We start from the raw sequence: 27,022 nt of genomic DNA, 5'->3' as shown, positions 1-27,022 counted from the left end.
AGAAAGAAAGAATATTGATAAAGTTTTTATTATTTTTTTTCAATTTATATCTATTTATTTATTAAAATTCAGATACCTGTGCTTAAACCAAAAAATACCTAAAAGTTCCAGGATAGGAACTTGGTCGGTCACGTGATCAAAACCTGTGATGCCCGAAGAATTGATGCCATATTAACCAAGTTCATCTCTCGTGACCTTTTTAACAGTGTGGTGTTCTTTATTTCATGTATTTCCATTTGAGAAAAATGATCATAAATTTGAAATATTATCGTTATGGGATTTATGAAATTGATCAGTGCTCGTTGTCTTCACTTTTTCTTAAATTTAGGCTAATATTGAACTCCGTGAGTTCACACAGAAAGGCATAGGCGTAGCTTGGGTTCGAATATTACCGAGGCAGGGGGTCTAGGGGCGCAGCCCCCCAGAAGCTATCGACATTTTAACAACGTAAAAGGTGGGTTTTTTTTGTTTTTTTTTTTTTACCGAGGCAGCTGCCTCGGTTGCCTCAATGGAAGCTACGCCACTGAAAGGAATTGGTTTGGCATTTGGTAACTAAGGAACACTATTTGCAAATGTAAATACATCATACCAATTTTCACAATTCATCTACACATACACTATCGGTATACGTAATCATTGCAGCAGACATAATTATACGTACATGTATAAATACTTTTATATACAGTACTGAGTTACTTTTACGGTCCCCAGTCTTCACTGCACACTGAGATAGCTGTCCTTGCCGGAGGCGATGTACTGGAGAGTGCACGTGGTACACCTGTACAAGTAGGTATGATAAATAATCAGCACAAAAAACCCACGCCCGAAAAATGCCGCGGAATGTTCAGGTTTGTGATACTCTTCGTTTGTTTTTAAGAAGTCAGGTTTGTGAATCTGACGTTTTCCCGGGGAAACATGCTGATGGTGTTTTTTAATTAGATTGTAGTGGTATTTAAGATATGAAGACTTCTTTCTATACTGTAAGTATGGAATATAGTAAAACTACAAACACTGAGATTTTCTTTTCTTAGTTAACGGAAAAAAGATGCGCTGTGAAAAGAAGAAAACCTGTGATTTATATTACAATTCTTAATCACTGTTTTAATTCTAAAAATCGTTTACAGGGATGCTTGACTTGAGAGATGGGACATAAGCGTTTTCTCCAGGAGGACCTGGAAATACCCCCCTGGCTGTGGGACCCTAATTTTTCCGGATCAAGAAAGAAAAATGTCAAGAAGAAGGTTAGGGTTTCCTTTCATTTCTGAGTTTTACATCAATACAAGAAATATATACATGGATTCTCGGTGTAGTTGAACAAAAACATGGGTGTAAATAGGATTATGCTATTTATTATTCAGAGTAGATAGCTTGTATAGAAATTACTCTGTACAGTGATTGTTCTAGCAACAGAATATCAAAGTACCTTTTGCAAACGGCATTACGATAGTAAAGTCCGTAACAAAAACCTCATCTAGATTTACTATCGAATAACAGGATTTATTTTACTGACTGGTGCAGATTTTTGTGGCCCGTCCCCTTCCGTCGTTACTCGTACTGCCCCGTTCGTCGTCCATTATTTTTGATTTACAAAAAACCCTTTATCTCTAAGGCATCAGATTCAGAAATAATTGCCATCCCCTTTAGATATAACTTATCCTTGAGTGTAGTTGTAGAAAAATAGTGAATTTCAAGATATCTATCTCCGTGAGACCTCGGGGGTTGAGGCAAACTCTCCAAAATCAGAGCGACATCTGAGTACAAGGATGCAGGAAGCTAACTTCGTGGCCTGTATAGAGCAGGGGTTCAGACGCGAGAGTGGGACTGTATGGAGCATTTATCAAAAACTGATTAATCTTCAAATTTTCATAGATTTTCAAATGTTTTATCACAAGTTAATTTTTTTTTAGATTATTGAAATAATAGTAATATGATATTAGGATTGCTACTTCTGATTATGAGGAAATGATATCCCCAGTTTCCAAAAGAAGAGCCCAGTTTGTGAACAAGAAATTAGTAGCACTTCAAGGTTTCGCGTCTGAATCGTCGTGTATGGTTCTCATGTGACTGTTAAAGCCTGCGAGCCTCTTGACGTCCTATCCCAATCTTTCAGGTTTCACGGAGACGTTAACGGTCCTCGACATATTAATACTAATGATTTTCCGCAATGTACTTCCGTTTTACTTTAAGTGGGCCGAAACTTTATGTCAAATTAACACAAACAAACAAAAAAATCACCGAATGTTTTCCACCAGCTACCGCGTTCAGGTCAGGCAGGCAGGGATCACCAATCAGGTAGGATATGTCGTTAATTGTTCTAATTAAAAAATCTCCGTGAACTAAGGCAGTCTGTATTGTTCCTTCAAATATATCACACATTGATGAATCACTAGAAGTGAATTTTTAGTGTCAACGCAACATAGGGCCTTATGATAAAAACTTGATATTGTTCGCCTGGTTGAAGATATATCAGTCATTTTTCGGCAAGTCAAACTTGGAAGAGTGCGTGACACAGCTGATGTTTCAGACTTACACACGGTCTACCTGTAACAATTCTGTAACGTACATCTTTGACTGATCTAGAGGGGGATTATGGGGATTGCACCCCCTCCCATTCATTGAACATTTATTACATAAAAGGTCTTTTTTGTCATTTTGGGATCTTCAACCTTCTTCATTTTGAGGGAGGAGGTGCAAACTTGGGTGATCCACCCCTGGAAATAAGTTTAGTTACCGATTTTATTGGGTGATCGGTCTTAACTTTTTTATAGTAGTATTGGATGGTAAGAATGTATGCTTGTACAGATGAATTGCGGGACGAACGCTCGCATACCATCCGGATTTTGAATTTTGGGCAGAAGAAAATCTTTTAATTTTTTTTTATGTCAATAACTTTTGACGATTGTGAAATCAACCCCCACCCCTGTAAAAGGGATCTATACTGTCTGCATAGAAAAGCTACTAGTATCTAGTGTTCGATACTTTATACACCGACCGATAAGTGAGTTATCATGGAGAAATAAACAATGAAACACATTCAATAACTTTAGTATTCATCAATCTCCAAACTTAAAGTATACAGATCTGCATTACGTCTTACAGAGAGGCGATGCCCAACTTACCGAGGACGTGATTCGACAACACAATGTATACAGACACAAACATGGCGTCCAGCCTCTGAAACACGCTCCCGATTTATCGACGCAGGCACAGAGATGGGCGGAGGTTCTAGCGCAATCCAGCACCCTCAGACACAGCAACGCCTCGGTACGGGGGGAGGGAGTGGGAGAAAATATAGCCATGAAGTGGTCTTCTGATCCACAAGACTCGTATACCGGTAATTAAACGAGGGGGAGGATATTCAAAATTAAGTGATAAAATTTCATTGTGTTCTTGAAGAATAGTTTATTATGGTTATATTTATACAGTTGTAAGTGTATTGAATAGAATATCTTTTAGATTGAATTCTAGTAGTCAGTTTTGATTCGTTGTAAATCATGCCTATTGTCTCGGTTCACACAGCGTCATAGGTAGGCTTGCCTAGGGTTGGGTGCTCCGATCCCGGACTCAGCGTGCCTAGTGACGATATCAGTTTCGTGGATTGTTCATTTCGCTCTCCTTTTACGGACACTTTTACTATATTTAGCAACAACATAATATATATATATATATAGATTTATTAATTTGTATTCACCTGAGGATGGATGTTAAAATCCAAAAAGCGCTAGTGATTTAAATATATTTTGGAACTGTATATTTTCCTGCTTTTTTATTGAGTTATTTTGACTGTGTGATATCAACTCTTTCTATTTGGATTATATATATATATATATATATATATATATATATATATATATATATATATTATACCAAAGACTGAGAATATACTTCAAATGAATTTTCAGATTGATCTTATTCATGAAATATTGATATTTAAAAGTTCATGAAATTCATTTTGAGATTGTATTTTAAATTAGATTCAAAATGTCAATAAAGCATTTGTGGGATTTTAACAATCCATGGGTAAATACAAAATTTTATTTTTGACTTGTCAGTTCTCATAATGGTCCTGGGTCCTGGTTACATTTTCTCTGCCAAATTCACAAAATCCGTTCATGACTTTTGTGCAACATTGATGTGATACATGTGATGTAATTGTGTATGTAAGGGGGGGGGGGGTGTTCAAATTCTCCACCATCAGAATACCACGAAACTAAGACTACATGTACAACAATCTTTTTCACGATAAAATGACCTCGCGAAAATAAAATAATCTGCAGACTAAACGACAGGAAGCGATAGAAAATGATAATGAAAAATTTTATGTTCTTTTTACAAGGGATGCTTACTCCTTCTAGGCACCTGATCCCACCCCTGGTATATCCAGGGGTCCGTGTTTACCTAACTCTATTTTGTATTGCTTTTAAGAGTTATGAGATTGATCACTGTTCGTTATGTTCGCTTTTCACTTATCAAAAGTCACAATCTTTACCTACAGGCCAGGAGGCGACAGACCAGTGGTATAGCGAGATAAAGCTCTACCGGTTTGGCGTGGAACCCAGGAATCTGTCGGCAGGTAACCAGAAACGGTTAAACATGCACTACGTAAATAAGGGTCCTATCACACTATTCTCTTTAGAATATAGCCTACATCTTAAAAGAGAATTCTCTCACATGAACAGATTTGTACTTGTTTGAATGTAAAAAAGATATGTGTTAACTAAAATCATTTAATTTAATTTAAATTTTATACTAAGTTTATAGGATTGATAATGTCCTTGTAATTTGCAAAGAAAGTACTTAATTTACATTCACCGTGTGTATGTTCTGTATAATTATAACCCCCGAACGAATTTCTGGGGGGTATATAGGAATCACTCTGTCTGTCTGTCCGTCCGTCCGTCTGTCTGTCTGTGCAGATTCGTGTCCGGGCCATAACTTCTTTGTTCTTTGACTTAGGCATACCATATTTGGCACACAGGTAGATCACCATGAGACGATGTGTCAAGTACCTTCATGACCTCTATATGACCTTGACCCTTGACCTCAAGGTCAAAATTAAAGGGTTTTTTTTACAATGGATTCGTGTCCGGGCCATAACTTCTTTGTTCTTTGACATAGGCATACCATATTTGACACATGAGTGTATCACCATGAGACGATGTGTCATGTACCTTCATGACCTCCATATGACCTTGGCCCTTGACCTCAAGGTCAAAATTAAAGGGTTTTTTTACAATGGATTCGTGTCCGGGCCATAACTTCTTTGTTCTTTGACATAGGCATACCATATTTGACACATGGGTGTATCACCATGAGACAATGTGTCAAGTACCTTCATGACCTCTATATGACCTTGATCCTTGACCTCAAGGTCAAAATTAAAGGGTTTTTTTTTTACAATGGATTCGTGTCCAAGCCATAACTTCTTTGTTCTTTGACATAGGCATACCATATTTGACACATGAGTGTATCACCATGAGACGATGTGTCATGTACATTCATGACCTCTTTATGACCTTGACCTTTGATCTCAAGGTCAAAATTATAGGTTTATACCATGGATTTGTATTCGGACTATATCTTCCATTTTCTTCTACAAATGCATACCATATTTTTACACTCAGGAAAGAGGTAATTTATACCTATTAACAACACCCTTTGGGAGATTGGGGTAAGCGGGGGGTATTCTTAGTGAGCATTGCTCACAGTACATCTTGTTTCTATTGAAGTCCATTGCTTCTTATTTACAACTATGAAGACACATTTTGTTTCAATGTAGTTAGATGAGGGTTTTCAGTGCCGTTTGTATACTCATTCCACGAAATCCGCGACTTATTTCGTGGCTTTGTTGAAATTGATGGAAAATATGTTTTCTGGGTGTGGTTTTTTTCCTTTCTTTTTTAATATTGGGGTTTTTTTCTTTGGGTTTTTTTTTTGGGGGGGGGGGATTGGTGTTTTTTTTATTTTCTTTGTTTTGTCCTTTCTTTCTTTTTTTTTTTTTTTTTTTTTTTTTTTTGTTGTCTTTTTAATTTTTTTTTTTTTTTGGTCCTTTTTTGTTTTTGTTTGTTTAGGGTTTTTTTTTTTTTTTTTTGGTTTTTTTTTTCTTTTAATTAGAATTTTGAAAAATAAATACATGTAACGCTTGCCTTTATTATATAATGGTTTATTTTATGAGTTTAGAGTTTGACCTTGTTGGACTATTTCCAATTACCATCGTTCAAATTAGCTGCAGAACTGTAGCTCTGAGAAAATATTGAGACAGATCTGTCCCAATATTTTCTCATCTAGAGAGCTACAGTTCTGCAACTACGTCCAAATATGGAAATCATTACCAAATATGGAGACAAGTCAGGGTCTGTTACGTTTAGATAACTCACGGCTAGTCAATAATATCTATATTTTACGTATTTAAAAGTATCAATATAAAAAAAATACAGAAAAATAGGAATAAAAAAATGAAATACCTTTCTTTGGAAGAATGCCGAACATTATATTTCATATAAAAAGATATCCCAATCTGAATTCTAAAAAGATGCAGGAGTTCCTCATTGATATATTAAAGTAGTCGATCTTCTGACAACAGTCTATTAGAATTGCCATGGGCACAAACTGTGCTCCATTATTAGCTTACCTGTTTTTGCATTCTTAGGAGGCAAAATTATTCACAAGCTTCTACATGAGAAGAAACAATCTCTTGCTGTGGTCTTCAACTCGAAATTTAGATATATTGACGACGTTTTATCTGTTAAGAATACTCATTTTCAGTCATATGTCGATTCGATATTTTCCAGTGAACTCGGACAACTCAAAGTGTTCCATATCTGTTTCATATTGGGGATATTTCATTGAACATACAACGTATATGTCACCGGCAAACCAACAACACAACTTTATGACAAATGAGATAACTTCAGCTTCTCAATCGTCAACTTCCCAGATTTGTATAGTAATTTTCCAGTATTATCTGCATATGGTGTTTCTCTCTGCTGATTTGGGGGTTCAACAATATCGATTAAATTCAGTATTTCGCAAAATCTATGGTCGTTATAATGATCTAATCTGCAAATACAAGCTACCACTATGTCGAATTCTCTCTGACGTGTTTCATACCAATTGTTAGACCGTTCTTTAAATAATTGATTTTGACTACAGATTGCTTTATTTACCTAAATCAAGATATACACATAGGGCGTACAGCGGCTCGACCGGTTGACAGGGGATGCTTACTCCCCTAGGTACCTGATGTCACCTTTGGTATATTCCGGGGTTCGTGTTTGTCCTTCTCTTAATTGTGTATTCTTTATAGGACTAGGTACCTGGTCCCATCTCTGGTGTGTCTATGCATGTGATCCCATCTCTGGTGTGTCCAGGGGTCCGTGCTTGTCCTCTTAATTTTGCATTTTTAACAGGATCTATGAGATTTCTCGATGTTCGTTATCTTCACTTTTTTCATTATCTATTGGGTTACAGTATTTCCCGTTGCACACTCACAAATGATCGTTAAACACGGGCATATTGACCTAACATTCACGAGACAAATTCGATTTCCTTGTACATTGTACTAAGCAGATGGTGATGTTTACAGGATTGATGTAGCACACTGTTTTATAGATTAGTAATGAATTGTGTGGCCTTCCGGTTTTAACAGTTTTGCATCCAATGTATAATATAGCTTATACTTGATAAAATCGTATTGGCAAATTTTGAATCATCAAAAATTTCATGAACATGGAAGCTCAATATGAACAATTTGCCAGTCTGTTTTAAAATCAGTTACCAAATATTTCCTCTGAAAATGAATACATATTTGTTCTCTTGTGTGTCATGTAGAGAGTGTCATACTGCTATTTTTAATGAAGTCATGCTATCATCACTTATGTAGTATAAAGTACGTGTATCTTAGAAATACAAAGCTTCTTTTGCTAAGTTACAAAATGCTCTATTTCTTTTCAAGGACATTTTACACAATTAATCTGGAAAGGAAGTCGGGAAATCGGTATCGGAAGAGCCCGTTCGAGAGATGGCAGAATCATCATCGTGGCTAACTATAGGCCCGCTGGTAATGTCGTCGGTAGATTCCGAGACAACGTACTGGCGCCAGGTGACCAGAAAAGTCCACACCGAATGACAGGTACCACACAGAGTAACGCGTTACGTAGTGATCTGACCAGCTCATTGTTAAAAAATCGATTTCAGATATATACAGATGTGCACATTATTAAGCGGAAATAAAGTGAAAATTATAAATTAATACATTTTATCTCTTTCAAACCGGTGAGTAACTTGTATTTTGTTGTGTTTTCATCTCTCTTTCTCTCTCGTTTTCTCTAGCGCTCTCTCTTTCTCACAGTATATATAGATATATAATGCCTACATCTTTTGGTTTTACATTGCACACTATAGATAGTGTCGTATACGGAAATGTTCAAAATAGAAACAAAATAGTACTTCGTGTTTCCCAGCTCGACATCATCACTTGCTGAAATGATCTGAATGTTTTAAAATTAACTAAGTAAGGGATTAATTCAAATCTTTATCTGTGATAGTATCTCGAGCGAGCTGACACCCTTGTTTGTATTCAATACAGGCGTGTTAAAGTTCAGGAATCAGGTATTTATTGAATCTCCACATTTTACAACAAGAAAGGCCATAAATACATATCAAGAAAACCAGCTTTTAAAGGCCTTCATTTTCCTTTTAGACATTATACGCTTTCATTGATTTTTTATTTTTTAGATTTGTTGATTACAAAGGTTTTACTCCATTCAAATAAATCGCTTACTATCAGAGAGGAGTACACCAAATGAATGATGCACACATCGCATTTAATCCCTGTGTCAACTCCAATAGTTAATAAAAGTTTGAAAGTTCTGGACGATCAAACATAATACATTTAACATATCTGAAAAGTATGCATAAAAAATCTATAAAGCAATTGTTTGCTTTGTCCTAATCGTGGAAGCCTTCATTGCTCTATGTTTAACTACCCGGGTAGTTTAGGCTTTTCCTCTCTTGACCCATTTTTATATCATAATTATTTGCGTGGGATTGAAGGGCGGCGGCCGTCCGCCGGCGATTTAAATTCTCGGAGGAGATCGATTCTTGGTCTCACTTTTGCTATCATAGGACTGTACAAAATCAAATAGGTGAGTCGTACAATTCTTAAAAATCACTTTTGTTAAAATTCCATTACCTTGAGTACTACCGTTTAATATGTTTTTCAAATTTCCTATCACATTAATGTACATGTACCCATTTAAATAGGTTTTTTAAAATTTTGAATTCAAGCCACCGTTTCACGTTTCAACGAATCTCATATTTACGGACATTATTTTATTCTCCTTCAAAGTCAGTTTATTATTTGCTTCTCATTCGCTATAAACCATAACATAAAATCTCCATTTTTCATCTTTGTGGATTTCCCCTTTCACAGTGTCGTATGTACCACGAATAGATGTAAGTATGATTAAGTGTAAATTGTTTTGAACATGAATATAATTTGAGGTTAACTGTCGAAAAAACAACGCTCTTCGTTTTTCATTTTACTATAATTAAGATAATTGTAAATTTTAATTGTTTTACTGGACATATTTGCTCCATTTATCATCATAACAAGTACATTTGTGTATTTGAACTAGACCTGATACAATATACTTTTCTATACACGCAAACCTTTCGAGCATTGGGTGTCTTATTCTGTGTTAGAGTTACTATCTTGCTATATTATTTCACACTGAGAGAGACAGTGCGTGTTGACGGGTGAAAGGTGGCGTCAGTGATAACACTTTGTCAACAAGTCCCTAAACAGTTAAGAATTTTATTGGCCATCGATTTTACTAGTATCGTGTATCTGCACTTCACGTCACCAGGATTTCATTAAAAACTCCCCCACCTTCAAATACGTAGTGAAGACCGGTGCGTTACTTCTGTTGTTAAGCCGTAAATTAGTTTTAAAGACTTGTACGCAAATTAGATTGAATCTAAAATTGAAATTTTGTTTGTTGGTGATGCTTTGTAAGTGTATGAGAAAAATTTTTAAATGCTAAAAAAGAAGGTCGAGATCTCGTTAACAACTTGAAATGAACGAGAATTGTGATTTGAGTATTAAACGCATGCGAACTACATGTACATGTATATACGCTACAAGATTATTGATGAAACTGCATTATACGAGAATGTATAAAATAGGAGGCTGTATATTGATTAAGCAAATGAAGTACAAAGATAATGAAGAAATGATTGATTATGACTAATAGATACAAAAGAAGTGATCATTACATATGGAACCATGTGCCAAATAAATGATGAAGAAACCAATCTCCCAATATGGCATAATTTCAGAACCCATCATCAAAAGGGAAACGAGTCCATTGGCACAGGATTTCAACAGATTAACTGCTGGTAAAAACAGAAGTGGAAGAATGGAATCAAAATCTACGAGAACCTTTACAGAAACCACCGGAAGTGGTGCCAATAAGATTACAAAAACTGTAGTGGAAGAGACCATTATCAAAGCTGACGGTTCAAAAGTAACCAATCGGAAGGAAACCGTAACACACGGAGAACAGGGCGGGGCCACCGCTTCTGGACCACTGATGATAGAGAGAGGAAGGGAAAAAGAAAAAGATAGTAAGAAGGAGAAAGGAGGCGGTGTGTCAGGGGTAGGTATTCTCATTTCAATTAACTGCTACTATTATATGGAAACCACAGGTATATTATGTTTTATACATTTATACATTTCAAGTACCTGCCCTTAGATGATTTATACGTTTTCCTTATTTAACATTCATGTCATGTAGGCCTACCTGCCATTAGATGAAAAAAAATGTTTTATATACATTTTCCTTATATCACATAATTATTTCTCAAGTACCTGCCGTTAGAAAAAAATACTGAAAGTAAACGATTTACTTCAGAAATCATGAGTCCTTTTACCCATTAAAATATTTGATAATGACCTCATTATATTCGATTAAATTTGAAGCTTTCTTAGAAAAATACATATACGTATTCAAATACATGTACACTGTATTAGACCGGGGTATCTAGACTAATTTAATTTCTACCAGTCGCTGTAAGAGTCTTACGAATTCTGGGCATGCTTGTTGTGCATTTATAAAACCATATAGCAATAAATTTCCTATTTAAAACAACACGCCTGATACTTTTATCACTATAGTGAGGAATAAATCAATTTCTTCACTCTTCAAATCTTGTTGACCATATATAATCGTTATCGCATGGATGTGCATTCATGTAATTTTCGATCTCCGCAACAAAGTTATTCTTTAATCTCATTGAATGCATTTCAGTGTTGAGGAGAATATACAAAAAAGTAGACAAGGACATGTAAACACGAGTGAAAATTGGCTGTCTCCGTAACAATATTCATAAATTTACAATCAATGTTTAATTGTTAAATTCTACATTCTATATGATATAAAACAAAAGTTTAATATGTGTTGATAGTTTGATTTTATATTTGTCCCAATGATATCACACAGATAATGAAATTCAATCACTAGTCTCATTTTGGTGCACAATTAATTTACAAATTCTCTTTTCTTCTAGTACGTCACGCCGTCTTCCTGTTGGAAAATGGGTAATTTTGCTTCACAAATTATAAGATATGAAGCGGCGTTTTGTTTGTTTGTTGTTTTTTGGGTTTTTTTGTTGGTTTTTTGGATTTTTTTTGTATTTCTTATTTTTGTATTGTATTTTTTGTATAGTTTTTTCGGTTTAGTTCATAATTTTTCGAAATTATTTGCAGTTAAGTTAAGAAAATATACTTTTCGAGGCACCGTGTTCTAACAAGGTTTTAAATAAAAACAGATGGGGTCCAAACTTTATAATGTGCTAAACTTTCATTTAAAATCATGTGTGAACAATGTATATATATTGGGCGTTTAATCAAATTATATCATCCTGTGCAAGAACGGAACAGTTAAAAGGCGAGTTGTATTTTTCTCCGTTTGCATTTAAAAGAAATGTAGATAGCGTCTTAAGATTTGTCAATGAAGTACATGTATGCACAAGTCTTGTCATCTTTTTTTATGCTAAATTATATTATCTCCTCCTGAATTTCCGTATATTGGAAGTAGACCTGATACAATATTGTTTTCTATACACGCAAAGCTTTAAATCATTTGGTATTATCACTACTAATCCTTAATCATAATTCATCAACACTGATGATGTCCACTCTGGTTCTGAGTTTCAGAGACATTTTATAAACTAAAGAAGATAGCATCATGAATGTATACTACCTGTTAACAAGAAATCACGAGGGTGGGGGGAGGGGGGGTGTAGTCCCTCAGATGAGAGAAATAAATCACATTAGGATTTAAATTTGATTGATAAGTGTGTTTCTTTACTGAAAAATCTTATGGAATTACTAAAATGCATATTCAAAAAAAAAAATTAAAAAATTATTTATACGAAATGACTATTACCAAGTGAAAATTAATAATGTCCACTAATGTGTATAACACAACAACTGTCAACAATCCCAAATATAAGGACACCATCTTTTACAAATCAATCTCAAAATCCATCAATATACTAAAGTAGAGTTATCGCTCTTGTATTGCCTACACGTCGTCGTTAAGTACAGTATACATTTTATATGTCTCTGTTCTTAAATCGATGCAGGCCTAGGAATCAACGAATTACAATGTATGATGTGAGTTGGTACAACCGTTAATGACGTGAATTAAAATAGGGAAATCTTTTGTTGTTTGAGAACGGGGTAGTAAAACAAATTAATAATAATAAAAACTGACCGTGGTCACTGATTTACAATGTATCAAAGTACGATTTAAGGCAAACAGAAAAAAACACGGGTTTTTTGGTCATTGATAGAGAAAAGGGTAATTGATTATTGCCTTGTTACAATTTATGCCTGACAATGAATGCTGTTCACAAGGGTTGTAACGTTAACGGCTGATTCGCCTCTCATTAGCGAAACAGATGTCTCTCTGTGTTTTCTGCTATCATTATTAAAATCATTTTATTCAGTAAACAGAATTTGAAGAAGCTTACATATGTATCGGTTTAACCTCAGGTAGTTTATTTTCTTATGCATTTTTAGTTTTAGTCCCTCAGATGAGAGAAATAAATCACATTTGGATTTAAATTTAATTGATAAGCGTGTTTCTTTACTGAAAAATCTTATGGAATTACTAAAATGCATATTCAAAAAAAAATAAAAATTATTTATATGAAATGACTATTACCAAGCGAAAATTAATAATGTCCACTAATGTGTATAACACAACAACTGTCAACAATCCCAAATATAAGGACGCCATCTTTTATAAATCAGTAATTGTCAAATTGAGTGAATATTTAGTGCAAACTTTCAGAAAAAGAAGTCATGCTTTAAAACTGCAAAAATCATTATAGTTTATTATTCATATATTGGTATAATACTGATACTGTCCATCTACTTGTATATATACATGATTAGCAATTCATATATGTATGTACTTGTTTCCCCAACATGCTGCATCCACACGCAGTTTGCAGTCTCTGTAACCTGTAGTTAATGTTGTAAACTTTCTTTCTTTTTTGAATTTCCTTCTTTATAAACTGTCTTACTGTTATGCCCTCTGGGCCCAAAATTGGAATAAACTTATCTTATCTTATCTTATCTAAATCAATCTCAAAATCCATCAATATACTGAAGTAGAGTTATCGCTCTTGTATTGCCTAAACGCCGTCGTTATGTACAGTATACATTTCTTAAATCGATGCAGGCCTAGGAATCAACGAATTACAATGTATGATATGAGTTGGTACAACCGTTAATGACGTGAATTAAACTAGGGAAATCTTTTGTTGTTTGAGAACGGGGTAGTAAAACAAATTAATAATAATAAAACTGACCGTGGTCACTGATTTATCAAAGTACGATTTAAGGCAAACAGAAAAAAACACGGGTATTTTGGTCATTAATAGAGAAAAGGGTAATTGATTATTGTCTTGTTACAATTTATGCCTGACAATGAATGCTGTTCACAAGGGTTGTAACGGCTGATTCGCCTCTCGTTAGCGAAACAGATGTCTCTCTGTGTTTTCTGCTATCATTATTAAAATCATTTTATTCAGTAAACAGAATTTGAAGAAGCTTACATATGTATCGGTTTAACCTCAGGTAGTTTATTTTCTTATGCATTTTTAGTTTTAGTTTCTTATACCCCCCCCCCCCACCAGTTTCTGGGAAGCTAAAATCCCCTAAAAAATTTATTATATAGTACTACAGTCGACTCTTCAATAATTGATTGTCGAGAGACGATATGTTACATACGGGGATATAGATCCTCAGTAAACATGACTCATTCACGGGGCACGGTAAATTTCGTGTGTATGATGACAGATACAGCAACTGTTGAAAGTTTTCTCTTCATTACCAGCCTTAAAGATTTCAGATAACGTGATCTCTTTAATCTTTGAGCTGGTTAGATAAATATATACTGGGTACCGCGAGATCACCTGAATTCTTCTCCCACTGTTCTAATAAATCTTGCTTCCATCTCTTGTGTTATATAGTGTGACCACGAAGACAGCCCAACTTATTATATATAAATACATTCCCTCACGTCTCGCTGGTTATATGCAATACAACCCCTTCTGTGTATTACTCGAACATCTTGTTTTTATTGACAATTTCGTCATATCAAGGCCTCCGCAATTCTGCACTTCAGTGAAAGCTCTTGATAAGAAAACAGAAAATTTTCTACGCGATTATATCTTTTTGAGAACTTGCAGCTCGTTTCGGATCGTCAATTTAGGATTATATAAATTATAACGTCTATGAAGCAGCACGAATGAAGATAATTTTTGAAAAGTGAATTTGTTTAAGAATTCAAAAATGGGTTGCTGTTGTTCACAGTTTTTCCAAGGACTTAAGGATAAAAAGGATAAAAAGAAGAGGGATTCATCCAGCTCCAGCTCGGGGTCATCGCAAGAAAGATCCAAGAAACCACAATCCATCAAACAGTTTATTGATGAATGCGTAAAAGTCCACAACAAATACAGAAAGAAGCACGGAGCTTCGTCTCTAAGCCACGCCAAGGTAAGGTTCCGGGAGTCCCTCACGGAGCTTCGTCTCTCAGTCACGCCAAGGTAAGATTCCGGGAGTCCCTCACGGAGCTTCGTCTCTCAGTCACGCCAAGGTAAGGTCCCGGGGGTCCCCACGGAGCTTCGTCTCTAAGCCACTCCAAGGTAAGGTCCCGGGGGGTCCCATCAAACTAAAACAAAGCTATAACATGTTTCAGTCTATGTGGGTGGCTTCGGGCGTTTCACAAAGCAACATTGATCTCTTCCTTAGTGTTGTTGATTACATGTATTTCATAAAATGATTTGTCAAGTTTTCTCTTTTTAAGAAAAATTAAAAAGTATATGGGTATCATAACATTACCAACGTTAGATATACATTTATATGCCCTGCGCCATACAGATCTATTCCATGTAATAAGTGTTAAATTATTGAACCTCTGTCTGCTTTCAAAATGTTGGCATTTTGTTTCTGTAGGATCTGAGCGCATTTGCTCAGAATTGGGCGGAACAGTTAGTATCAACCAATGCCTTTAAGCACAGCGACTGTATGCACAAAGGAGAACGACTGGGAGAGAATATCGCCTGCAAATGGTCCTCATCAGGGGGAGACTACTCCGGTACTGCAAATGGTTTTTGTTGATATAACAACAATCAGTTTAAAAAATTCAAAAAAATTTGTTAATATAACGATCAGTTTAAAAATGCATGTACAAATGATTTTGTTGATATAATAATCAGTTTAAAAATACATGTACAAATGATTTTATTAATATAACAACACTCACTCAGTTTTAAAATGATTTTTGCTAATATACATGTAACAACACTCAGTTTTAAAATGATTTTGTTAATATACCAAAATCATTTTTAAATCATCGAAAGATACCTTTCATGACAGATTGACCCGTAAGACTCTTCAATCACAAACGCTTACCATGATCGCCACTTTAGCATCATGTTATCAAAGCTTTGTGTTCATTTTGAAAAGTTTTTTGAAATACAAAAATAGATGTAGTGTATTGTGCGATTTTGTTCATCAGGAAAAGAAGTCTGTGATCAGTGGTACAGTGAAATCAGTAAACACGACTTCAACAACGAACCAAGATCCTTAGGCTCAGGTAAGCTGTAAGGCAAACTCAACATCGAACGAAGATCCTTAGGCTCAGGTAAGCTGTAAGGCAAACTCAACAACGAACGAAGATCCTTAGGCTCAGGTAAGCTGTAAGGCAAACTCAACAACGAACCAAGATCCTTAGGCTCAGGTAAGCTGTAAGGCAAACTCAACAACGAACCAAGATCCTTAGGCTCAGGTAAGCTGTAAGGCAAACTCAACAACGAACCAAGATCCTTAGGCTCAGGTAAGCTGTAAGGCAAACTCAACAACGAACCAAGATCCTTAGGCTCAGGTAAGCTGTAAGGCAAACTCAACAACGAACCAAGATCCTTAGGCTCAGGTAAGCTGTAAGGCAAACTCAACAACAAACGAAGATCCTTAGGCTCAGGTAAGCTGTCAGGCAAACTCAACAACGAACGAAGATCCTTAGGCTCAGGTAAGCTGTCAGGCAAACTCAACAACGAACGAAGATCCTTAGGCTCAGGTAAGCTGTCAGGCAAACTCAACAACGAACCAAGGTCCTAGACTCAGGTAAGCAGTAATGTATAAGCTCTGCTCCACGACCATACACGGAGACTTGGGTCAAAAACTAGATGTTGTACGGAGATACGGCGATGTAAGACCTTAACCGTGTGAATTTTTTTCTGCGCCGTAATTTGCAGGTTTTTGTATCGCGTGGATCTGTAGCTCTCTGGTCTGTCCCAATGTTTTCCCAGAGATCTACAGATCTGCAGCTAATTCCATATGCGTATTCCATGTGACGAGATCATTTTTGGGGTACCAGAATGACTTTGCAGCAGTGCGGGGGCATCAGTGTTTCACAAGCAGATATCATGTATTACATTATTATATCATCTTATAGATTTAAGTTGAGATTTTTATTCGAGTCTCATTTTATGGTGATTTAGTCAGGAGTACTTCTCTGTGTTATCCCCAGTCGTAACTACTCGGTTATTTCCGTAATTGGAAATTTTCGGTAATGGAAAAGGACGAATGACATTCAATATTGTGTTTTATTATATCCCTTCACACCGAAATTGAAAAGAATAAAGTAACGTGACGGAGCCTGTGGGGTTTTGTTTTTACCATAAAAATCTAATGCTCTCTTAATTAAGTAATTCCTGAAGAACCCTATCACTTTTACCATTATCTCTGCAGGACACTTTACACAAATGGTTTGGAAAGGAAGTAAAGAAATAGGAGTCGGAAAAGCCAAAACCTCTGGTGGGAAAGTCATTGTAGTAGCCAGCTACCGTCCGGCAGGAAATCTGGTGGGATCGTTCCGGGAAAACGTCTCTCAGCCACACTAATCTATTTCTAAACACTTGCTAGATAATCATGTATTATAACTGCTATGTACATAAATCAATAAATTCATATCATTCAAAAGCATGTGCAGAATTTCTATAATCCTCGAAAAATTTCGGGGGAGCATATAGTCGCCGTCATGTCCGTCCGACCGTCCGTCCGAGCTCATAACTTTTAAACCTTTCATTAGAAACGTATCTCAGTAGTTATGAGATTGATCACTGTTCGTTATCTTCGTCTTTCACAATTGATCACGAATGTTCCTTGGGATAAGGACTTTTGGACCAAGGTCTGTGAAAGTCATTTTGGAAACGTCAAGGTCACCCAGAACATATAAAAGTTCCTTATTTCAACAGCTTGTTAATATAAAAGTTTCCATTTCATAAACCTTTCACCAGAAATTGATCACAATTGATTACAAATATTCCTTAAGACAGGGACTTTTGGACCAAGGTCATTTTCGAAAGGTCAAAGTCACTCAGAACATATCTCATATATAAGTAAAAAGTTCTTTAATTCTACAGTTTTTGAACAGGTATTGATCTTATATTACACAAAACACTCATTCCAGAAAAAAGTGCATTTTGAACAAAATCAGTGTCGCCGGATAAGATACAGAAGAAAATAGAACCAATGAAAAAGAAAAAACTGTGTCTCTATTTCAAGGCAGTTAAATAAAGATTAAAAATACATGTATATACAATTTAAAAGGTTTAGTTACACTAAATTGCCGCTACATAAGGATGTTATACACATAAATGCTTAAAAACCGCATGTCGCAAGACAACTTGTCATTGCATCAGTTTCAATTCTTGGAAATTTCACTTTGAAATAAAATCATTATGGCTGAATACGTTGTCCCCAGATAATACTTATCCTCTGATACCGAAATTCAAATGCTCGTAGATAGAGCAATGCATGTGTCACCGACCCTCCAGTGGCGTAGCTTTCATTGAGGCAACCGAGGCAGCTGCCTCGGTAAAAAAAAAACAAAACCCACCTTTTACGTTGTTAAAATGTCGATAGCTTCTGGGTAATATTCGAACCCAAGCTACGCCTATGCCCTCAAAACACTTCACTTTCAAGTTAAGGGTACATTAAGTATCAAAAAGTACGGAAAGTTGAATAAATTTCATTATTTGAAGACTTGGGTTCTCATGTTGACAGCTGATTGTTCTGGGACAGATAAGGAATTAACTTCCAAGACCATACATTTGTACCTAATTTATTGAATAAGTTTAGTTTGCTGTATAATTAGTAAGAGGTGTCTCTTCCCTGCAAAACAAAATGATTTTTTGCATTTAGGCTCGAATCAAAGAGAGAACTTTTGCACAAATGGCTTGAAATTTTTAACCTCCGAGATCATTGACTTCCGATTCCACAGTTTCTGGTCCGAGTTCCAGAAAACTGTATGGTTACACATTACAGTTACGCGTTATTATCTATATTGCGCTTACAAAAGTTTGTACACGCGGCAAAAACAAAGACTGGACAGATAAATCCTTCGAGATACCAGAGGTCCATCATTTCCAGGGAAAGTAAGTATTTTAATTTTTGAAAGTTAAACCATCTTATGACATAGAATAGGTCTAGAATACTGATTTATGTGAATTCAAACGAGAAAACATGTATAACGTGAAACAAAGCATATGTACTTTTCATTGCATTCTAAATTTAAAATGGAAACAGACTAGTTGTAGGTTTATAAAAATTGTATCGGAAGTTAATGAATACAATTGATTACTTTGGCGATCATATGAAGTCACATGATTCAGATGATAAAGCATAAGTATGATTAACCATTCTAAAGCCAGCGAGTATGTAACATATATCATTTTACAAATGATACTATCCTCCAGGCTTGGTAACGGAAGTTACCACATATATAAGATATTCCAGTTTACCTTTACAGTGTGATCATTTCATGATTAATTTGTCAATAGCATTATAACAGAGAAAGGAAATCATAGATAATGCTATTGTTTTGTTTCTGATCAAACTGTTTAGAGAATACATTTGATAAACAAAAGGTTCTTTGATAACTTCCGTTACAAAATCCAAAATGTAGAAAATTGATGAAAATAAATAATTCTTCCCGTGGACTTGTATAAACTACGTTGGAAATCAACCATTTCATCGACTCGAGACGAAAAAGGAACTTTTGAAGAGATAATTCTATCCCCTAATTTGAATATTAACTTTCGTGACTTTGATGTGTTCATTTCAAAGTGTGAGCATTTGATACCAAAATTGTTCCGTGAAGAAAAACATTGTTCAGATAAATTTGATACGACCTAAAGTTTGAAGTATAATATATATTTCGTCATTGTGAGACATATTTTCCCCATGATTCAGTTTGTTGTTGAACCAAAATATGGTTCCAAATTTTGTCAACTATAGCTACTTTGAATAAACAGCTTTTCGGGGGGAAAATGTGTTGTTGATAAGTGTGAATGTTCTTTACGGACAATAAATTGTTGTAGGTCACAAATTAGCAGCAAATTTACCACCATGACAAGGTTATCTGACAGAAAATGTTACATTCAGTGTTCTGAACATCAAATCTAACCTCCGTTACTTCCAAATACATACCCATGATCAAGCAATCATAACTTTTTGATGAGAAAACTTTTACGAATGAAAATTTGCAATTAGTTTCAGGTGATGGACTCCTATCAGGAAAATGTAAAATAATTAATGGTTAGTGGATTTTAAGATTCATTTTTTATCATTTGCTACTAGTAAAAAGTGTCATTTCGCTGGAATGACTGAAATATGCAAATGGGCTTTAAGACTCAAGGTCATTTTGTAAAAGCCAAGGTCACTCAGAACAAATACCTTACATATGAAAAACAAATTCATTTCAACAATTAGTGATTTTTTGGGCCAAGGTCTCTCGAGGTCATTTCGGAAAGGTCAAAGTCACTCAACATAATTATACCTTATATAAGGGGGAAAACCTTCATTTCAACAATATTTCAACAGTTATTGATCATTGTGCGAGTCATTCCTCATGAAGTAGTTCATTGGTTAGATGTATTTCGGGGAGCATCCATCAGATTTCGGGGAGCATCCATCAGTTTTACTGATATTCTTATCATCATAGTCTTTACCATCAAATATCACTATCAACACTGCGTTTTTATTCAACCCCTCACTTAAAATAGGAATGGTATTGACAACTTGGACAATAGATCTGACCAAAACTACCGGTAGTAATCTTGAGTAAACGTCATGAACAAACAAAACGTCAAAACACAATGAAGATTCGGCAAGATTTACGCAAGTATTTGGTCTCTTTGAAAATAGTACCGTTGCAAAGTCTTGTGAAATTAATTGAAGCTGTCGTCATTAATTTTCCAACTACCCCAAACAGTAGAGGAAGCTAGTTTGTGAACTCTAAAATAATTTAAAATTGTTCCTAAATATAAAACAAGATGTATAAAGCTTTTAGATTCAGGAATTAGTTGAAAGAAAGGACAGTAGTATGTATTTACTAAATATCACTATATAGATGTTGATTCGTCATACTTTTTTTGGTAGTTTTATTTTTCTGAAAATGAAATCGAGACTCATTTTTATATAAAAAGTGGAAACCCGTTTTGGTTGGTTCTATGTTTAACGTCTCGCTCGAGAATTTTTCACGCACATGAAGACGCAATCTAATTAAAATTAGATGTTAGATCCGCTCGCGTACTCGCATACATTTATGTATGCGAGTACGCGAGCGGATCTAACATCTAATTTTAATTAGATTGATGAAGACGTCACCATTGTCGATGAAGGGCTGCAAAATTTAGGCCTGTGTCCCCCCCCCCCCCCCCCCCCCCCAATTCATATAGTAAAATTCACATATAGTGTAATGTATAATTATTTTTAAGCAGAAAGTTCATTTAATTCAATGAGACTCAGAGTCAATCAGTATGACTGTGTCCTTTAGCTTAAATATAAAAAAAAAATTATGAAAAGCACTTAATGCCTTAACAGTTCTTAGGGCATCATCCAAAAGGTCGTAATCATGAAGTAATGGTTCGGTTCTCATTCCCAGCTCCGCATCTGGCGTCAAACCTACGATATGTAGTGACTGTTCCTTTGCCAAGTGCCCGACACTAGTGTCGTTTAAAGTCCTTTACCGGTATTTGTTGACGACTCATACGAGTGAAAAAATCTCGCAAGGGACGACTGATCAAAAGGTATCTAATATGTGTGACCTTGACTAACTTTCAAGGTCTAATAATTCATTAGATAGCTTGTTCATAGAAACTTCGTCTTGATATAAAAATGTCTATGCCCAACGGCCCTAATACCAGTTCAACGTTTGTAATATTTAAAATCTCTTTGTAAAGCTAATATGATGAATTGTTGACTTTTTATCATCACAGTTTTTATGGTAAAGGTAAACCCGACAATGTGTGAAGTCTATTTATCAGTGACGTAACACCCCAATGTGACGTAGGTCATGACGTGTAACAACTTTTTCAAAGCTTGTAAAGTCTCAGGCTGTCAAGACCTGTTTCATTCTTGGTCCAAGAGTAAACACTATCGTATCAGTGTAAGATCAACCTTCGGCACAGTTTTAACTTTGATTATATTTCACAATATATGCCCAGACGGACGAAAGAAAGGCATTTTTCGAAAAAGTGCACGAAGAAGCAAGGAATGCAGGAAAAAAGGGATGGGGAGCACTAAGTTTTCTTGTTAGACTCAAAGGGCAACTTTTTAAAGAAATATCCTCTTCCAACAAGCATACCTAATATCTCAACTTCGAATATTCGAAAAGATGCTGTTTCCTCAGAGCTTTATTCAAATGATGCTCCTTCTGAGCTTATCCCGATTCAGATATATGGTGATGGGAATTGTTTATTCAGAACTCTCTCATTTTTGTGTTTGGACATGAGGACAATTTTAAGGAAATGAGGGTACGAATTGTGTTTGAACTTGTTTCAAAACTGAAGCGCTACACGAATGAAAACACTTTTGTGACCATGTCCACAAACAAAAGTTCACTTCAATATGTCTTTGAAAGTTCCCTGTCAGAAGAGTGTTTAATTACTGGTGATTTGATTGCTTCGTTACAAAAGGAACAATAAAAACAACCCAGAACGGTTACTATTAAAGCCTTTTACATATGTTCGTAGCTTCTAACGTTTTGCAGAAACCAATCATGTCGATTTTCCCCGAGGTGCAAAACCCTGGTGTAAACAGACAAGATCATAATCAGCTTATTGTTCCTCTTGACCGTGCTGATGCTAAAGAATATCAGGATGCTATCCACATCATGTGGACTCAAACAATTGCTACAAAAATAGATGGTTGGACACCTAATCATTTTGTTGCCTGTATTCACAAGCATGAGGAACCTCTTTCAAAGCGTTCGAGGTTATCCTTTGAGGATTCTGAACCTCATCGCTCATTTGAACCAAAACAATCACAAGATAGTCCTTCCTCACTCTTGGAGTCTAACAGAAATGAGGAGTCTATTGAAACAGGTAAATTGGAGGAAAACTGCAAACAAAGAAACAGACAAACATGTTAAGGTTGTTCCTTTATTGATTCTTCTTCTTCTTCTTCAGAAGATGATATCTCAGAAATACCAGTTCAAAAGGCCCAGGTAGTACATGAAAAATGGCATACACCAGAGATCGGTAGTACCCCAAATCAGCCACGGAATATTTTCTTTCCAGCAAAAAAGTTTGGTAAAAGATGAGATCTTTCAATGCCTCCTGGTTTGATCGGTGGTCTTGGTTACATTATGTAGAAATCAAAGATGTTGTATTCTGTTTTCCTTGCATAAAATCATTTCATCAGAAGACTCAGTTGTCACAAGAAAGAAAAAGCTTTCATATCAAGTGGTTAAACTGAAAAAAAGCAACCACAAAATTCGCCGCACACGAGAAAAGTGATTGCCATAAAGAGGCAATGGAAAGAGAGTTTACGATAAAGGAGGAGGTTAAAGATGTTGGAGAATGTCTTTCAAAGACGCACGGTCGAGAAGAAGTCTAACAGAGAGAATTTGCTTAAAATCACAAACATTTTGAAGTTTCTTGCTCGACAAGGAATTGCTCTTCGGGGTGACACAGACGAGAAAAACTCGAACTTTAATCAACTTCTCATGCTAGAGGTTAAACGTGATCCCCAGCTTCAGGAATGGCTACAACGCAAGACAAATAAGTATGTTGCTCCAGATATACAAAGTGAAATTTTGCAGGTGATGGGGTTGCAGGTTTTGCGACAAATTGTTGCTTTCATCAAATCGTCTGAATTCTTTTCAATAATGGCAGACGAAACACGAGATATTTCTAACAAAGAGCAACTTGTTTTATGCATTCTATGGGTTGATCAAAATTTTACCGCTCATGAAGATTTATTAGGGATGTACTGTCTTTCTGGCATTGGGGCTAATTCAATAACCCTAGCAATTAAAGATGCCCTTTTGAGGTTCGATCTACCTATCAACAAAGTACAAGGCCAGTGTTATGACATGGCTGTTTCTATGGCTGGTTCAAAGACAGGTGTTGCAACATAAATTCATGCACTTGAACCCAGAGCCCTTTACATACACTGTTATGGTCATGCTCTTAACCTAGCTTGCAGTGATTCTATTAAGGGATGTAAGTTGCTTAGAGACACCCTGGACATTGCAAAGGATATAACAAAGTTGATTAAAGAATCTCCAAGAAGGGAGATGATTTTCAATACATTAAAAAATGCCCAAAATCTAGAAAAAACGTCAGCGGGAATAAGGGTTTTGTGTCCCACAAGATGGACAATAAAAGCCGACACATTTTTGAGCATTTTGTCAAACTACGAAATTCTAAGAAATGTTTGACGAATTTGACTCCTCCTTTTTTGGCACGCTGTTTTTGGCTATAATAGCTCTAAAACTTCATTGTTGTACCCCCGCAACAAGTTGTGGGGGGTATACTGGAATCGGGTTGTCCGTCCGTCCGTCTGTAGACGCAATGGTTTCCGGGCTCTAAAGCATTATCCTTTCCACCTACCGTCACCATATCATATATATGGACTACCCATGGGATGAAGATGTTCCCTATCGATTTTGGGGTCAAAAGGTCAAAGGTCACGCGCACTGGACATCGAAGTAGCAATATGGTTTCCATTTAAATTCTTTAATGGCTTTTTTCATCGCATGGAGATGCTGTGTTCCTAGATACCTTTTGGATCATAATACTGAAGTTTTACCTATTACCAACACCCTTTGGGAGATTGGGGTAAGCGGGGGGTATTCTTAGTGAGCATTGCTCACAGTACCTCTTGTTATTTCGGATTTCAAACATTTCGGTTGAGCATTACTGAAGAGACATTATTTGTCGAAATGCCCATCTGGTGCATCAAAATTGGTAACGTATAAGTTTTATATTATGACCCCTGGGTCGAGGCCTCTGCTGGTCGACTGTTAGTCCCCGAGGGTCTCTACAGCCCAGTAGCTAAGTACTTCGTTACTAGCTCGAAATTACGGATATATATTTAATTGCTGTCATAAAATTTAGAAATTCATTTCAAAATTATGGATTATCTCCCTCACGCATAGCTCTTATCCTTAGACGTATTTGACTCTATTTTTTTTATTTTTTTTTGGCACGCTGTTTTTGGCTATATTAGTTCTAAAACTTCATTGTTATTTCGGATTTCAAACATGTCGGTTGAGCATCACTGAAGAGACATTATTTGTCGAAATGCGCATCTGGTGCATCAAAATTGGTACCGTATAAGTTTTACATGAAAGCCTCCAATACGTGCGTGAGGTAGAAATGAGAAACAGAATTAGGGGAGTGGCTGCTTATATGTGCAGGTTTGATTTCTTCTTTGGGTGTTTACTGAGTGAAAAACTTTTACGTTATAGTGATAATTTGGCAAGGGCTCTGCAGGCTCCAAATCTCTCGGCGAGTGATGGTCAAAAAATGGCATCAACGACAATGAATGCTTTGCAAAGTCTCCGAGATGAGACAATCTTCACTCAGTTTTACGAGGAAGTTGTTGAAAAAGCAAAACAGATGAACATCGATGATCCTGTTATTACTAGAAAACGCAAAATTCCTCGTAAACTTGATGATGGGACAGCAGCACATACTTTTTCATCGTGTGCAGATATGTATAGGAAAGATTTTTACGAGGCATTAGATCTGATTTTAGCTGGCATAAAATCTAGATTTGACCAACCAGGTTACAAAGCTTATGTTAATCTTGAAAACCTCTTAATTAAGGTTTGTACAGGTCAAACGTTTGAAGAAGAATTCAATTTTGTCACGACCCTATATGATACAGATTTGAAGCCAAAAGATCTTCACTGCCAGCTTACAGATTTGAAGCCAAAGGATCTTCACTGCCAGCTTATAATGTTAAAGACTGTTTTGCCAAAAGATTTTACATCAGATATACCAAGTGTGGTTGAATTTTTCAGACATTCAAATGAAAAAAGTCTGTTTGCCGAGATCCTCAAAATTCTCAAACTAATTTTGGTACTTCCTGCAACTAACGCTACCAGTGAGCGCTCATTCAGCACCTTGAAAAGATTGAAAACATCACTGAGATCAACAATGAGCCAAATACGAACAAACAATTTGCTTTTATTGCATGTTCATAAAAATGAGACTGATGATCTGAATCCAGAAAAAATAGTTGAGGAGTTCATAAGTGAAAGGAACACAGACTGGCGATTTTTGGAAAGTTTACCGAATACTAAATACCTTATGACTCAGAAATGATTGATAACAAAATGATAAAGATATAAACAAATAAAAAATCCCCAACAACCCCCCCCCCTCCAAAAAACCCCCAAAAAATTAAAATTAAAGTTGAGGGGTTTTCTGAGAAACTAATTAGATTCTATGTACATAATTAGATTTATGTACATGACGTACACCTCAATGATTGCACATATATTTATGCAGTTATCTTTTTACTAATGGTTTTGTCGATATCCCTTTTTTGTCGTAAATTACTCTGGTGTTGTGCCCCCCCCCCCCCCAAGTGAAATTGCTTCCTACGGGCCTGTTAAAAACGAATGTCCCGTGTCACAGTAGGTGTGGCACGCTAAAGAACCCTCACTGCTCAATGGCCTTAAGCGCCGAGCATAGGACTAAATTTGAAGCCCTTCACCGGTCTTGGTGACGTCTCCATGTGAGTGAAAGATTCTCGAGCGAGACGTTAAGCAAAATACAATACAGCAAAATCAATCTCCATATCCGGCGATAATCATCGATTGTGAAATCATCAGTCGTGCTAACGACAAACCAAACCATGATTATCTGTCGGTGGTTGTGAGAATGTGTGGTAGTGGTGGCGAGAATCGCGGTGGTTATGGCTGGAATCACCATGGAGACAGGTGATGGCGGGAATCACTATGGTGACAGTGTTAAATGGCCAGATCATTGCGATGGTGTTTTTTTTTGGGGGGGGGGGTATTTTGTTTGGGGTTTTTTTCCCTCTAATTTGGGGGGTCTTTCTTTTTTGTACCCCACCGCAACGCGGAAGGGGACATAGAAATATCGGTGTCCGTGCGTCCGTCCGTCCCACTTCACT

General features: G+C 36.1%; 1 protein-coding gene across 1 annotated transcript; it reads left to right on the top strand.

Moving 5' to 3' along the window:
• The first annotated feature begins 2,142 nt into the window (after window positions 1–2,142).
• LOC125678534 (uncharacterized) lies at window positions 2,143–17,563 on the top strand. The gene is made up of 9 exons (XM_056155248.1): window positions 2,143–2,292; window positions 3,100–3,334; window positions 4,496–4,573; window positions 7,955–8,131; window positions 10,342–10,661; window positions 14,894–15,076; window positions 15,536–15,677; window positions 16,101–16,178; window positions 17,333–17,563. Exons 1-9 carry the CDS (start codon window positions 2,152–2,154, stop codon window positions 17,482–17,484), a joined length of 1,506 nt encoding a protein of 501 aa, XP_056011223.1. The 5' UTR covers window positions 2,143–2,151; the 3' UTR covers window positions 17,485–17,563.
• The last annotated feature ends 9,459 nt before the right edge of the window (window positions 17,564–27,022 follow it).

This window comes from Ostrea edulis, chromosome 2, assembly GCF_947568905.1.
Source record: "Ostrea edulis chromosome 2, xbOstEdul1.1, whole genome shotgun sequence".
Classification (NCBI taxonomy): Eukaryota; Metazoa; Mollusca; class Bivalvia; order Ostreida; family Ostreidae; genus Ostrea; species Ostrea edulis.
Note: the sequence above shows the minus strand (reverse complement) of the source record. Positions and strands in the feature narration are given on the sequence as shown.